At 61.5% G+C, this 15,058-nt stretch overlaps 2 protein-coding genes across 2 annotated transcripts in view; one reads left to right on the forward strand and one right to left on the reverse strand.

The window, feature by feature from the left end:
* CDHR2 (cadherin related family member 2) lies at positions 1-10,559 on the forward strand. Its single transcript, XM_014312247.1, has 33 exons — positions 1-23; positions 939-1,004; positions 1,443-1,501; positions 1,786-1,851; positions 1,930-2,069; positions 2,298-2,351; positions 2,552-2,641; positions 3,193-3,282; positions 3,588-3,710; positions 3,788-3,931; positions 4,067-4,142; positions 4,339-4,445; positions 4,525-4,755; positions 4,847-5,002; positions 5,227-5,394; positions 5,662-5,723; positions 5,804-6,044; positions 6,145-6,381; positions 6,660-6,729; positions 6,817-7,431; positions 7,664-7,735; positions 8,009-8,058; positions 8,173-8,324; positions 8,519-8,621; positions 8,701-8,789; positions 8,988-9,062; positions 9,176-9,253; positions 9,333-9,393; positions 9,500-9,624; positions 9,777-9,890; positions 10,000-10,077; positions 10,181-10,241; positions 10,440-10,559. Exons 1-33 carry the CDS (start codon positions 1-3, stop codon positions 10,557-10,559), a joined length of 3,996 nt encoding a protein of 1,331 aa, XP_014167722.1.
* A 288-nt stretch (positions 10,560-10,847) lies between these two features.
* GPRIN1 (G protein regulated inducer of neurite outgrowth 1) overlaps positions 10,848-15,058 on the reverse strand; it is a 5,086-nt gene continuing 875 nt past the window's right edge. Inside the window, exons 2-3 of the mRNA XM_031055243.1 lie at positions 14,297-14,390; positions 10,848-14,093 (exon numbers count right to left, since the gene is read on the reverse strand). Coding sequence (XP_030911103.1) covers positions 12,662-14,053 — 1,392 coding nt within the window. The 5' untranslated portion in view covers positions 14,054-14,093; positions 14,297-14,390 and the 3' untranslated portion in view covers positions 10,848-12,661. The remainder of the gene's footprint in view (positions 14,094-14,296; positions 14,391-15,058) is intronic.

Consider the following 15,058-nt stretch of genomic DNA (forward strand, 5'->3'; position numbering starts at 1 on the left):
ATGTCTCAGGACAGCCCTGGGAGGTGTGAAAGTGCCCCAGGACACAAAGGGACAGTTTGCAGAACAGTGTCCAGCACCAGCCCCAGGAGTGTCAGGGGAGGCACCCCGGGACAGCCCTGGGGGACTGGGGGTGACCACAGGCAGTTCACGGGGTGTCTGTGAGGATGTCCTGGAGCAGCTTTTGCAGGAGCTGGGCTGCTCCTGGACCCGCTCAGGAGAGCTTTGCTAAGGGGTGCTCACAGTCTGTCCCCTGCAGCCCCTTCTCTGGGGGTGCTCTGACCCAGGTGTAGGGTGAGATGGGAACCTCAGAGCAGGCTGGGTGTCTGGAGACGCTCCAGAGTTCCTCCAGTATCCAGGCCCTGTGGGTTCCCCAGGGAACAGGGCCAGGGATGTGGGGGTCCAACAGGCTGGCCGTGCCCCCCCACCGCCACCTCCCAGCCCTTTTCTGCCTGAGCAGAGCTGGACAATCCAGCCTTGTCCCCAGCGGGTCTGAAGTAGGTCAGGGAGGCTGGGCCAAGCTCCTGGGGAGGGGAGTGGGTGGCAGGGGGTGCAGAGGGCCCCAGGCACCCGCCCCAGTGGCCACACCACAAGGTTGGTGCCCACCCCCTGTCCTGGTAGGACCCCAGTGTTCCCAGCCCAGGGGATGCAGGGCATTTCCCTAACCCCTCTTTGGTCTCCTGGGGTGGTTTGGGATCCCTCTGCACCCCTGCAGGCTCCACACCCCTTCAGGGAGCTGGGGGTCCCATGGATGCAGGTTGTGGTGTCTGGATGCTGAGGGACAGCACCCAGCATGGAGAGCTGGGGACTTGGTTTTGGGGAGTGAGCCTGGAGCCCAGCTGGGTGGGAGCTGCAGGAGGAGAACAAGGAATACAGACGAGGGGGGAGGGATTTCTCACCCCTTAATTGCAGTTAATGATTGATGAACATGTTTACTGCAGGAGGCAAAGGTCTGGCAGTGTCAAGATGAGAGAGCAGAGGCAGCATCCCCAGGGACACAGCCACAGGTAAGGGATGTCAGCCCCTGTCCCAGCCCCCAGGGGCACCCTGCTGCATGGGGGGGCTGGGGGTGTCCGTCAGCTGTGGAGCTGCCCACAGGAGCCAGCTCTGGCGCAAGCAGGGAGGCACCCTGGTCACACCATGGGTTACTCTTGGACTCAAGGCTCTGCTTGGAGAGGCCCTGTTGGGCACAAGCAGTGGAGCCTCCAGCCATGGCCAGGACAGGCTCCTGGTGTCCCCCAGTCACCCCTGTCCTCCCATGCCATGTCCTCAGGGAGCCTGTGCCCAGGAGTGCAGCGTGCAGCCTGGGGTTTGCCCACCAGCCCAGCTCAGCAGAGGGGACTGTCCCCACCAGCCCCTCTCCCAGCCTGGTGGCTGCTGCCCAGGAGGGCTTTGGGGGCCAGCCTCAGTCTCTCAGGTGCTTGTTCCCTGGTGTGTGCCCACAGGCATCCTGGCAGGATGGCAGGGGGCTCTTGGGTGCTGCTCCCCTTCCTCCTGGCAACAGGTAAGGACTCTCTTGGCATCTGGGTGGGTGGGGGAGAGGTGTTGGAGCTGCTTTCAACCCCCAGTATCAACTGCCTGCCCCACTGGAGATCCAGGGCAGGGCAGGGCTGGACAGCAGGGAAAGCGTGGGGGCTGCGGGTGTGGGATGGGCACAAGGGCTGGGGGTTCCCCTGCCCGCCATGGAGACCCAAAGCACGGCTGGGATCTTGGGCTGGAGCTGAGGAGGTGCTGCCAGACGTGTGTGTGCCCAGCACAGTGATGGTGCTCAGCTCCTCTTCCCTGTAGTTTCAGCAAACACCATCCCCATCCTCAATACCACCCTCTTCTACGTGCCCGAGGACCTGGAGCTGGGTGAGTAGGGGGGTCTCGAGAAGGACCTGGGGTGTCAGAGGAGGGACTGGGGGGTTCTGACACTGCCTGTGCCCCCAGGCCAGTTTGCTTTCCAGCTGGAGGCTTATGACCTGGACGATGACCCTCTCACCTACCAAATCGGGGGGACAGACGCCTTCTACTTCTCTGTGGACTCCAAATCAGGCAGAGTGACGCTGAGGAACTCCCTGGACCGTGAGGTGAGGGCAGAGCATGGGGTCAGATGTCCCAGCCTGAGTGAGAATCTGGGGGTATGGGGATGGAGGGCAGAGCCTGTGGGTCACTCCCTGGCCCCAGAACCCAGCTCCTGGAGGCAAAGTTGTCCTCACAGAAGTTGGGGCTCAGCCCTACACAGAGATTGGGGCTCAGCCATCCAAGGATTGAGCTTCACCTTGGCCCTGACCAAGCCCTGCCTTGTGTCCCCTCAGCTCCAGGCCAGGCTCACCATCACTGCCAGAGTGTGGGATGGTATAAACAATGAGGTGAGTGCTGGGACAAGGGCTGGGGGGCTGCAGGGGGAAGGGAGCCCCCATGGACAAGGCTCAGTGGGGAGGCAATTGGAAGCGGGTGGGTGATGCTGGCTGGCTAGCCAGGGTGGGCATGGGGTGCCAGAACTGCACCCAGCTCTGCTGGCCACCATCTCCCACTACCCCACCCTTGTGCCCTCTCTGACACCTGGCAGGTTTCCAAAAAAGTCACCATCATCGTGGAGGACCGCAATGACAACGCCCCCGTGTTCCAGCACCTGCCATATAATGCTGTCATCCCCGAGGTACCTCTCTGGGACCTCCCAGCCCCACGGGCAGCAGGGCAGGGGTGCTGGGTGGCTGCTGTGGCATGGGTGTGCCAGCAGTGGGACAACAACGGGCTGGGAGCAGCGTGAGCTCACACCTGGGTGTGTGGTGACACTGTGTCTGGGCGTGGGGCTGCCCGTGGTGCAGCCAGCACCTGGGAGCACTCTGTCACCAGGGCAATTCCCCATGGGAGCCTCTGTGTCACCCTGATACAGCTGGGACTCTGCCCTTGCAATGAGCTCAGGGTGTGCCCAAGCTGCCTGCCAGCCCAGCACACCGTGCCTCTGGATCAAGGGGTAGATGGGGCGTGGGGCTGGGTCTGACCCCATGCAGCAGCTCCAGGGCTGGGGTGTCCCCTCGCAGGGAGGGTGGGGAGGGGGTCCAGCCCCTGCCCAGCCTGAGCGAGGGCAGCAGCTCATCCCAGGGCACTGGGCAGTACCTGCAGCCCTGAACATGCCAGGGCAGGGCTGGCAGGGCCCAGGCCCAGTGTCACCCCCTGCTCTGTCACCACCACCCCCTGTGTGCCCAGAACACGACTGTGCACAGCATCATCTACACCGTGTTTGCCAATGACAGTGACACTGGCAACGCCTCCAAAGTCAGCTACAGCATCCAGGAGGTGAGCACAGAGCACTGTGGAGGGGGTCCTACCATACCCAAACCCATCCCTGGGCCACCCCTGTGCTGCTGCAGTGCTGGGGGACACAGCCAGGGCAGACTCATATCTCTGGGGGTGCAGGGAGGTTTTGGGCAGTGGGTGGAAGGTGATTTCAGTTTCAGGCCGGGGATGAGCCAGGAGGTTGGGTGTAAATGTTGGGGGTCCCCATGGGCCAAGCCTGGCAGAGGATGGGGATAGAGCCCCCATCTCTGCTACAATACCTCTGCTCCCTGCCTTGGTGACACAGGCTGATGTCCCCTGCTCAGGTGATCCCAGACAATACGAACAATCTCCAGCTCTTCTACATCCTGAGCAATGGGAGTCTGGTGCTCAATGGTTCCCTGGACTATGCCAAGAACACTTTCTACCAGATCAAGATCCTCGCCCAGGTGGGGACCATCCAGGCTGGGGGTGCAGGGCTGCCAGGTAAGGGGGCTGTGTGACTGACAGGCGCTCTGCTCCTCAGGATGGTGGGGGATGGCTGCACAACATTTGGACCATCCAGAAGAGCTCTACTTACCTGTCCCTGACCATTACGGACGTGCCCAACCTGGACCCACGGTTCCTCAATGAGCCCTACTCGGGCTCTGTGCCTGAGAACTGTGACCTGGTCAGGAGCCTGCCTGCCCCAGTGTCATGTCCCTGCCCCTGGCCCTCCCTGGGGGCTCTTATGCCCTGAAGTGTCTGGGCCACCAGGCCTGGGGGAGATGTCATGGGTCCTCCCCTGATGGCCATGTCCCCACAGGGCACCGTTGTGCTGACTGTCACCGCCATGGACCAAGACACAGGGGTGAATGACAACATCTCCTACATCATCACCAGTGAGTGATGGGGCAGAATGGGTCAGGCAGGGGATGACACAGTGGGATGACCAGGAGGGGTGGTCAGGCGGCAAGGGGTACCCTGGAAACTGGTTCTGGGCACCCAGGCTCTGCCAGCCTGACCTGCTGGCAGAGGGAGGGCCAGGCCTGTCTTTCCCGGTGGCTACCATTGGTTCCTGCTGTCCCCTTGTCCTAGATGCCAGTGTTCCTTTTGTTATCAACAATACAACGGGCGCCATCACTGTGAGTGAGCCCCTGGACCGTGAGCAGCTGCCAAGTGATGAAGTGCTGCTGCAAGTCACAGTGAGTAGGACACAGCAAGGGGAACCCCATCCTCTTCCTCTCCCTGGGCCCCTCCAACCTGCTCTCTCCTCCTCCACAGGCACGTGAGGAGCACCCAGATATCTACGGCAAGAGGGCCCAGGCCAGCACCTGGGTGACAATCTTGGTGACTGATGTCAATGACAACAAGCCCCAGTTCTACAACTGCTCCCTGTCCAGCTGTGACTTCTCTGCCAGTGCTCAGAACAACTTCACAGGCAGCATCATAGAGCATTCCTCCACCAGACTGCCTGTGTCCAACCTCAACATTGTTGCCTACGACCCAGATAAGGTAGGAAGGAGCCTGTCCGTGGTGCTGGGCTGTGGTGCTGGTGTCTGTCCTTGCTGCACCACTCACCCTGGCTCTTGTCCCTCCCTGACAGGGCATCAACAGCAGTTTTGAGCTGACCCTGCAGGGTCCGAATGCCAACGCCTTCACTGTGTTCCCCACAACGATTGTGGGCGCAGGGGAAGTCCAGATCCTGGTGCAAAACTCATCCTTAGTGGACTACGAGATAAGCCATGTCATGGTGGTGCAGGTGGGACTTGTAGGGCTGGCCTGCTCTGTGGAGGCAGTTCCTGCTCCCTGCCTGCATTGGGGCACAGTGGGGACATGGCCTTTCTCTTGCAGAGCTCAGGAGTAGAGCAGAGCAGGGCTCTGCCCTGGCAGTTTGTTTGGTGCAGGGGAGCTGGGCTGCAGTGTGACAGGTCTCTCTAATGTTTGGGGGCTCGTGTGAGACACAATCCCTTTTCAATCCTGCAGATCATTGCTAATGACACGGGGAACCCTACAGACTGCTGCTCCACGGCCACCGTGACCATTGACCTCATCGATAGCAATGACCACATCCCTGAGTTCCCCCAGAGCACCTACAACCTGTCTGTGATGGAGAACAGCCCTGATGGCACTGTCATCTCCCCAAACATCACGGTCAGGCACTGAGCAGGGAGTGGGCACGCCTAATATCCCCAAGCAGGGCACTGGGCACACCTAGCACTTCTAGTACAGCTTGTGCTGAGGGCACTGATCTCTCCATACACACAGGAAGGACTCAGGACCAGTGGGTACTCAAGGGTGGGACCCTTTGCCTATCAGGGCCACATTTTTGGGTGCTGACTGTCAACAGCCACTGCCCCAGACTGATCACTGCTCTGAGGGCTGAAACTGACTGACCAGATGGTTCCTTCTGTCTTTCAGGCCTATGATCCAGACAGCGGTGTCCTGGGCCAGATCACCTACCAGCTGCTCCCAGAGAACATGTACGTAAGGGCAGAGCCAGCCACAACCAGGGCATCACCCTGGAGGGTGGGCTCCACTGAAGGCTCTGTGTGTGCCACAGCCACAATGTCTTCACGGTGAACGCCACGACCGGGGCCCTGCTGGTGCACAACGGGAGCTTGCTGGACAGGGAGACTCGCTCCATCTACTACGCCAACCTCCAGGCCAGGGACGGGGGCGGCCTGGTGGGCACCACGGTGCTGGAGATCACCGTGCTGGATGCCAATGACATGGCACCCGTGGTCATTGGCTCCTACTTCATCTCCGTGGAAGAGGGGCAGAATGTTAGCACACAGATCCAGGTATGTGCCAGCAGAGGTGGGGGGGTTGACAGGGCTCTCAGAGGGGAGGGACTGTCCCCAAGGTGCCCCACAGCCCTGTTCTAAACGCTGATCTTTTCAGGCCATCGACAATGACATGCCTGACAGCCTCAACAGCAAATTGGGCTTCATGATCTTGCCAGGACTGTTCAGCAACAACTTTACCATCAATAGAGACACAGGTGAGATGCACAGCACGGAGCCACTGGACCGTGAAGCCTTGGAGGATGAGCATGGACAGATGGTGGTGACAGTGATGGTGTATGACCACGGCGAGCCACCGCTGAACACCACGGTGAACGTCACCATCACCGTGGGGGTGAGCCCTGGGCACAAGCAGGGACATGCTGGGGCAGGCTGGGGCTTGGAACTGGGATGGATGGGCAGGGCGGGGCTGTGGAATCCTTGGCTGTGGCAGAGGAGCCGTGTCTCCAGGCTTTCTGTGGGGGCAGAGTGAATAGTTGATGCAGGGAGGCAGGAGAGGGCTTGTGTAGCTCCTGCCTGTGGGCAGGCAGGTGCCCACACTCCTGTCCCCAGCTGGCTGTGGGGAATCCTGTTTCCTTGAAGGGCTACAGCCATGGGCTTTGTCTTCTGCAGGACCTGAATGACAACATTCCCATGTTCCTCAACCAGTCCTATGAGTTCTCAGTCTTTGAAGACTCTCCAGGTACAAGTTGTATGGCCAGGTTTGTGGGACCAGCAGTGGCCCTGAGTCAGTGCCCACTGCCCACTCAGTGTCTGTCTCCACCTGCAGGGTCCTTTGTGGGTGAGGTGAATGCCACAGATGCCGACCGCACAGAGATCAATTCCCGCATTTCATTCTGGCTTGAAAGAGGCCCTGGCTCCAGTAACTTCTTGATCCGCTCAACCCACCTGGGGCCAGGGAACTACAGTGGGCAGCTGTCTGTAGACCCTGAGATATTGCTGGACTATGACACGCTGGAGCAGAAGTTCTTCACCCTGATGGTGCTGGCAGAGAACACGGCTGCAGACAACGCCGGGGACAAGGCCAACGTCTCAGTGACAGTCCACATCCTCGATGTCAATGACGAGTCCCCCACCATCCTGCCAGGCTCGCTGCAGGACGTGTCAGTGGCTGAGAATGGGACACAGCAGGGTCTGATCCACACTCTGAACGCCTTCGACCCTGACACCAACCACTCGCTGCTCTTCGAGGAGCTGGCGGTCGCCTGCTTCAAGGGGGACAGCAGTGCTGGGGACGTGTGCTGGGACTGGTTCCTGCTGGCACCCAATGGCTCAGTGCTGGTGAACAGCTCGGACATCGACTACGAGGTGTGTGACAGGGTCCTGCTCACACTGAGGGTGGAGGATCTGTACACTGAGAAAGGAAACCGCTACAGCCAGAACGGTACGGCCCCACTGCCCCCTCCTTCCCCTCACTGGGCATGGCAGGTGCTGGGACTGCCTCTCCCACCTCCCACAAGCAGCTGTGAGCCGGGTGGTTTGGCTACAGAGGGAGGGTGGCCCCAGTTCTTTTGACCCGAGCCTTTTGGGAAGACAGAGCTCCCACAGGAAGCAGAGGATGGTGCTGCAGGGCTGCTCTGTTGGTGATCAGAGCTCTGCTTTTGGGACATTTGCAGAAACCCTGAGGATCATCATTATTGATGTGAATGACAACGCGCCAGTCTTCGAGGCCACCTCAGAGACTTTTGGTGAGCAGCTGGGGTTGGCACATCACGTGGGCTCCTTGCTGCACCCACACATGCCCTGCCACATCCACCAGCAGCGAGGATCTTCCCCAAGCCTGGGGCAGGGCTGAGCAGTGCAGGGGCCAGGCTGGGGTTACTCAGTGCTTTCCATGAAGGCTGTGGGGCCAAGGGCAGCAGGGGGTGCTTGGAACCCTGGGGCTGTGTGGGTGTGGGGTCTGCAGCAAGTCTGGCTGCTCACCAGCATGACTGTACCATCCATCTGTCTGTTCCTGGCAGTGGTTGTCCCTGAAATCTCTCCTGTGGAATTGCAAGTGGCTACTGTGAAGGTGAGGAGCTGCCCACCTGTATCTGTCAGTCTGTGGAGCCTTGTTCCCTTGTCCCCACCGTGGGCAGGCAGGGGCCATTCCCACCCATGCTCCTGCCATGCTCTATCCCTGCAGGCCACAGATGCTGACACAGGGCTGGGGGGAACCATCACCTTCTCCATCGTCAGTGTGGTGCTTGTGGAGGACAACGGGGGCAGTCGGCCCTTCGAGAACCTCTTTGGGGTGTCCACAACACCTGACAAGGGCACCTACATCGGGAGTATCCGGTGAGGCCCTGGGGCTGGGCTGGGCTGGGCTGGGAGAGGGGGATGCAGCTCAGCTCCTGCCTGCTGCAGGGCCAGCTCGGGCTGCAAAGGGGACAAAGCCTTTCTGGAGCCCTGCCTAGGCATGGAGGTAGGATGGAGCTTGAGGGATGGCAAGGGACAGTGCAGTGGGATCACTGGTGTCCCTGTCCTCACAGAGTGGCCAGCAACCTTGATGAATCTCTGAAGGGGCAGTACAAGGTGACAGTGGAGGCTGAGGATGGTGAGGAACCGGTGCACAGAGCCCAGACCGTGCTGAGTGTGAGTGCCACCCCCAAGCCCTGTCCCAGGACAGCACCCACCCCGGCCAGCTCTGCTCACCCCTGGTCCTCACACACAGATCTTCACGGTGGATCAGAGCTACCGCGTTCGGCTCCAGTTCTTGACAACGGTGGAAGAAGTCCAGAGTAACTCCGAAAATATTAAATTGTAAGGGGTGCTGGGCCAGGGCTGGGGGTGCACGGATGGACCCATCAACTGTGTCTCAGCTTCATGGACTGTGAACAGGGTGGGCCAGGCAGGTCCTCACCAGAGGAGGGGGCTTCAGGGGGTCTGCCTGCTTCCTGTGCCCATGAGCAGAACAGCAGGATGTCCAGCCCAGCTTCCCCCCCTCTCTCTTGTTCCTAGGGCCCTGACCACAGTGACCAAGGCAGCAGTCTATGTGGTGGCCATCCGAGGCGTGGAGGACACCCGTGACACCCAGTGAGTGGTGGGGGGGAAGGGGACATGGTGGTGGCATCAGGGGTGTCACCCTGGGGCAGGGCAGCATGGCCTGCACCCAGCACCACACTTCCCCCTTCTCTGTGATTCTGCAGCATGGATGTGAAGTCAGTGATGGAGGCCTACTTCGTGTACAGCAATGGCACTGCCCTGGATGTCAATGACCTGAGCATGTGAGTGCTGGGGTTGTGCACGGGCACTGCCTCGTGCTGGCACCAGCCCAGCTGCTCACACCTCTGCTTTCCTTGGCAGACTCATCCAGTCTGATCCGGTGGGCTTGGCTGAGCTGGTGAAACTGGGCCTGGCTGTCATTGTGAGTGGGGCCAGGCAAGGGGCAGGGGGAGAGGGCAGCAACCCCTCTGGGGCTGGCTGGGGGGTTCCCCTGGCTGGAACTGTGCCCTAACCCTGCTCTGTGCCAGGGCCCCGGGGAGGTGACAAAGCCCACCAAGGAGGTGGAGCTGATTGGTGTTATCGCAGGACTGGCAGGATTCCTGCTCATCTTCATACTCATCATGACCCTGGTTTTGGTGCTCACCACCAGGAGGTACTTCACTGCCTGCATCCCCTCCTACCACCCCCCACTGCCCCCATCCTCACCCAGACCCATCCCTATCCTCCAACCTGCTTCTGCCCACCCCATCCCACAGCCCAGCTCCTCCCTGCCCCTCTCACCTACCCCATCCCTGGGCTTTGCAGCTACAAGAGGAAGCTGAATGCCATGAAGGCTCTGAAGGTGGCCACAACATTCAACCCTGCAACAGCACAGCAGGGAGCTGGCATCCCTGGGACCAACCAGTACAACGCTGAGGGGTGAGTGAGGGGCTCCCTGCAGCAGGTGGGGAGACACCAGGCTTGTCCCCACATCCAGGGGCTGCAGTGCCCAAGGGGCAGCACTTACCTGCCCCCCATCCCTGACCAGGGCCAACCCCATGCTGAACCACCCACTGGATCCCTCCCACGACCTGGGCTTCCACGAGGACTCCATCTCTGTGACCAGGTGAGCTCTGTGGGCAGGTCCCAAAGGCCACAGGCTGTCACCTCATACCTCACTTCTCCAGTGCCCGGGTCCATTTTTACCTCCCACCCTCCATTCTCCACAGCATAAATTCCCTGGATGAAAACACAGTAAATGCACCAGCAGATGACAACTTTGAGGTCGAGGTAAGAGCTGCCAGTGCTTGGCAGCTGGGAGTCCTGACAGAGCACTCTGCATTTTCTTCTCTCTGCTGTGGTCCCCAGGGCCTCATGGACCCCTTGTGTCCTTTACTCTGCCCCCCTCAACAGAGGGGAAAGGAAGGACGGGTGTCCCTGCCCTACATCTCTGTCCCCATCCCTTCTGACCACACTCTCCTCCTGCAGCAGGTCAAAATGCAGCCAACAGAGCCCACTGACAAGGAGGTGCTGGTGGCTGCCCTGAACATGAAGGATCCCACCAGAACAGCGTACCTCAACACCACCTTCACCACCACAGACTTGTGAGCAGGCTCACAGGGCGCAGCAGGGCCAGAGCAGGACTCAGGCAGCTGCTTCAGTGTTGATATGTTCAGTGTCTGGCAATAAAACTGTTCCACGGGGGGTCACAGTGTCCTGTGGTCATCAGCCCATCTGCCTGGAGGGCTCAGTCAGCTTGGAGTCATCTCTCCCAGCATGAAGTGCTGGTTTGGGCCAGCTGCTGCCAGAGGGGAGGTGCCACTGTGGGGCTCAGCCGGGCTCCTTGTCCCCAGGACCCTCTCTGCCCCGGGGGAGGGAGGTGCAGGCAGCCCCCAAGAGGTTTGTGTAAGGTTTTATTACCCAACATCCACATTGACAGACTGACCCTCCCGCCCCTTCCTCCCCCCGCCCCACCCCCAAAAGAAATGAAGAGGAAAAAAAGAAGAAAATGGGCGATGAAGCTGCAGCGCTGGTGTGCCACAGCTTGGCAGTGCAGGGCTGGAGGGGAGCACAGCCCGGGGCAGGGTGGCAAGGGGATGCCCCAGGGCTCCTGGTCTCCCTGGCATGGCCATGGCACCGGTCCCACAGCCCAAGGCACTGAGCAGAGCCAGGTCCCAGCAAGTGCCACGGCACTGAGTGGGCACTTGCCACAGCTCTGGCTGCCAGCTGGCACTTCAGCAAGCCCTTTGCAGCCCCACAGGGACAAAACAAGCCCAGGATGTACAGTGTGGGTTTAGGTGGGCAAGAATTTACCTTAACAAGGGAAAACGGCTGCAGTGGTGACTCTGGCACCTTGAGCCCTCCTGCACTTCTGCCCAGAGGGGATGGTGCAGCTCTCCAAGCACCCCTGGTCTGCAGCCTCCTGCCCATCAGATGCTGGACATGGCCTGGGCCCCCCTTGCTGTGGCACTGTGGGGCTGGTCCTCTGTATGGGGCCAGGCTGGGGGGGCCAAGATCCACGTTTTGGCAGGACATTGAGGTGCTGCCAGCCACAGGGATGTTGGCCCAACCACAGGGATATTCACCCCCCTGCAGACTGACCCCTCACTCCCAATGCTCTTCAGCCTAGCAGAGCACAGGCAGCATAGGAAGAGTGTTTGGAAAGATGGTCTCAGCCCCACAGGCCACCACGGGGGAGGTGGCTCCAGGCAGGATGCTCATGGCTGAAAGTGTCTCTTAAAAAGCTCCAAAAATGCAAACACAGTTCAATAAAAGCTCCCTCCCCCCCACCCTGTAAAAGCCCAGCTGTAAAAAGTGGCAGCGTTCTGCAGTCGTCGTGTCCCAGCTGCTGTCAGAGAGGAGAAGCCAGCGGGCCCAGCAGGACACGTCCCCGTGTCCCCAGCACAGGGGGCCTTTCCAGCACCACTGGGGCAGCTGGACAGGCCTGGAAGCAGGGCAGGCTTCATGTCCATGGTCAGGATGTGCTGCTTCCAGGCAGGTGAAGCTCGGGGCCATGGGGACAGACTCCCCAAGCATCTCCAGCCATGGTGACAGGGATGAGCAGCTCTCCATCACACACGTGGTTGGCCTCTGTCTCTCTCATTTGAGATCTGTGCTGGTGCCCTGTGTGGCCACATCCTCCCCACAACGTGGCAGTGGGGCAGAGAGAGCAGGGAAGTTGGGGGATTGGTGCTTGCCATGGGTGGCTGTGGGGACCCACACATGCACAGCCACGGGCTGGCTGGAGTGTGGCCAAGCCCTGGACAGGCAAAGCAATGGCGGGGCGATGCACCAGTGTCTCTCCAGCATGGGAAGTGATGCTGCTGCTTGGAGTGCCAGAGCACAGGGCAGCCAGCAGCACGCACCCTGAGCCATCTTCAGACCTGTGCCACGGGCAGGAGACGCACAGGAGCAGCTGCCTCCATCTGGAAGGAGCCACGTGCTTCCTCGTGCTGAAAAAAGCCACCAAGCACAAAGACAGGGCACCAGTCTCATGTCCCAGGGCACCTCCATGGGGCTACACTCACGGGGGAACCCCAGGCTGACAGGGAGGACCCCAGCAAAGGAGATACCTTGTGCCAGTGTGCAGTGCTCCATCATCACCACAGCCCTGCACACTGGCACCGGGTGTCTCAGGACGCCGGGGCAGGACCCATCCCCACTTTGGAGAAGCCCCGAGGCACCCGCACCCTGCCAGCACAGGCAGCAGCTCACTCCATGGCAGGGCCGGCACGGGAGCAGCACCGGGGCCGCCGGACGTTCTGCAGCAGAGCCCGAAAGACGCTGGGCGGCCTCTTGGGCTCGCCCTGGCGGGGCCCGCCCTTGACGGAGCCGGTGCGGGTGGCTTGCGGGGTCACCACCCCCTGCCGCCCGTGCTCCTCAATCTGCTTCTCCAGGTGCTTCTGGATGGCCATGCCCAGGACCTCCACCTCCATGGAGGCCCCATACACCTCCCACGTCATCCCCTTCTCATCCCAGCTCACCTCCCGGATGGGCTCCGGAGGCTCCTCCTCCACCACCTCCGGCACCGTCCCCTTCACCTGCACCTCAGGGTACGAGGTCTGCGGGGACTTGGCCACCGGTGTCATCGGCCCCGTGGCCACTGAGCGGGTCTCCACAGGCATGGACACCTGCATCTCCGCGTCCTTCTTGGAGGGCTCCAGGCGTGGGGCTGCAGAGGCTGCCTCTCTCTTGGGGAAGGTGAAGGCAGCAGCCCCACATGGGGGGCTCATGGGGCTTAAGGCCACCGACACCAAGGACACACGGTTGTCCACCTGCGTCCCCATGTCTTGTGTCCCAGTGTCCTGGGGCGGGGTCACTTCAAAGGAGTAGGATTCACAGAGCTGCTTGGCTGTTTGGGGCTGCTGGCTGCTCCCAGCACCCCCACGCTGGACTGAGCTCCCCTCAGCTTTGCCCTGGCCCAGAGCAGTGGAGCTTGGTCCTGCCTCGCTTCGCCCCCCAATCCCCGCAGTGCTGGTGCTGGGGGGGTCTGCTGTGCATCCCTGGGGGTGCTTGGGAGCCTCACTGCTCTTTGTCTGGGGAGCAGCAGCCAGCGATGTCCCTTTGCTGTCCTGGGGCTGCTCCTGGCTTGGAAGCTCAGCTGTCCCGGTGCTCGCAGTGGGCTCCACGAATACCACATGTTTGGCAAGAGCTGCTGTGCTCCCCATGTCCTTGCTGGTTGCCTGGAGGCAGGGATCAGAAACAGGGGAAGTGGGGGCTGCTGCATCCTCCTTCTGGGTGTTGGGGACCCCCATCCCTGTGGCACCACAGGCAGAGGCAGCACCGCTTGGTCCTCCGCAGCTCCCTGTTGCTGCTGCCACGCTCTGCTCTGTGCTGCTGTCCTGGAGAAGTGTGCCAGGAGCTGGTCCTGCTGGTGATGGCACCTTCTTCTCTGCCACTGAGTTGGCCTTGGTGCCCTGAGACTCTGCCTCAGGCACACAGCAGGTCCTCATGGCACGGGCTCCCGCAGCACAGCCGGAGCCGGGCAGGCACTCGCCTGCCACGGGGCAGCCCGGGGAGCTGGCACTGGGCTCGCAGGCGTCCTCAGCCCCAGCCTGGCAGCTCAGCACCTGCAGCCCCTCGGGCTCCTTAGCGCTGCCCATGCCCAGGGAAGGCTTCTCCCATGCTAGTCCCACCACGGGTCTGCAAGAGAGAGGATGGGGCAGTGAGGAGAGAGCAGCACACGGATCCCCATCACACCTCAGCTGCCCACTGCTTTTCTCCATGCCACCCCTGACCAACAGGTCGGGTGGCCACCTGGAGCACTAGCTGTCCCTGGCACAGCCCGTGTGGTGGCACACGGTGCCCAGGCACACGGGAAGGGAGGAGCAGGGTCGGCTGCCTACCGTAAAAGTCAGCCTTCTCCCGGCGCAGCAGGACCGGGAGCGGGATCCAGGCGCTGCTGGGGCTGCTGGAGCGGGAGACGCGGTGCAGGCACCCCTGCAGAGAGAGTGTGAGCTGGAGAATGCTCCTGGGCACCAGGCTGAGAACTGGGGGGCTCGGCAGCCCCCTCCTGTCAGTGGGAAGCTGGGGGCAGTGAGGGGTGAGAGCAAGGTGCGGCTGGGGTCCAAGGGAAGCTGCAGAGAAGGGCAGGAGCACAGGGCAGCCCAAGCCCTTCCCTCTCCACGTGAGGGGAACACGGTCCAGTGTCACCTGGCTGTCCCCAAACCCTTCCCAGCCCCATGGGGCAGAAGCAGGGCAGGAAGCCCCAAATATTCCGGGAGCTCTGGCAATGCCAGGAAGTCCCTGCAGAGCTGGGAGCACATGTGTCCCAGAGGTGTGGGGTACTCCATGCCTCCGGACACGGCCACTCCTGGGTCCCGAAAAAGGCAGAACGGAGCGGACACAGCTGGAGCCGAGCGAGCTCCCCCAAAGGGAGGCGACAGGAGCGGGGACCAGGCGGTCACCGACGTCCCCCAGCAGGGCTGAGCCGGGAGGCGATGATCCCCGCCCCGTCTGTAGGTTCCCACGGAGCACCCCGATCCCCGGAGGGCCGCGCCGCCCGGCACCCCGACCTGCCCCGACAGCACCCGATCCCGCGGGATCAGCGCCGTGCCCGGTACCGATGCTCCGCCAAGGAGCTGCGAGCCCCGGCACACGCGTGTGCA

This window comes from Geospiza fortis, unplaced genomic scaffold (genome assembly GCF_000277835.1).
Source record: "Geospiza fortis unplaced genomic scaffold, GeoFor_1.0 scaffold55, whole genome shotgun sequence".
NCBI lineage: Eukaryota > Metazoa > Chordata > Aves > Passeriformes > Thraupidae > Geospiza > Geospiza fortis.

Excerpts from the sequence above, each read along its gene's own strand:
- CDHR2 (XM_014312247.1), top strand. The coding sequence starts at position 1 with ATGTCTCAGGACAGCCCTGGGAG. Across the intron at positions 9,394-9,499 it reads AACTGGGCCTGGCTGTCATT|GGCCCCGGGGAGGTGACAAA; the intron begins GTGAGTGGGGCC and ends GCTCTGTGCCAG. Across the intron at positions 10,242-10,439 it reads ATGACAACTTTGAGGTCGAG|CAGGTCAAAATGCAGCCAAC; the intron begins GTAAGAGCTGCC and ends CTCCTCCTGCAG.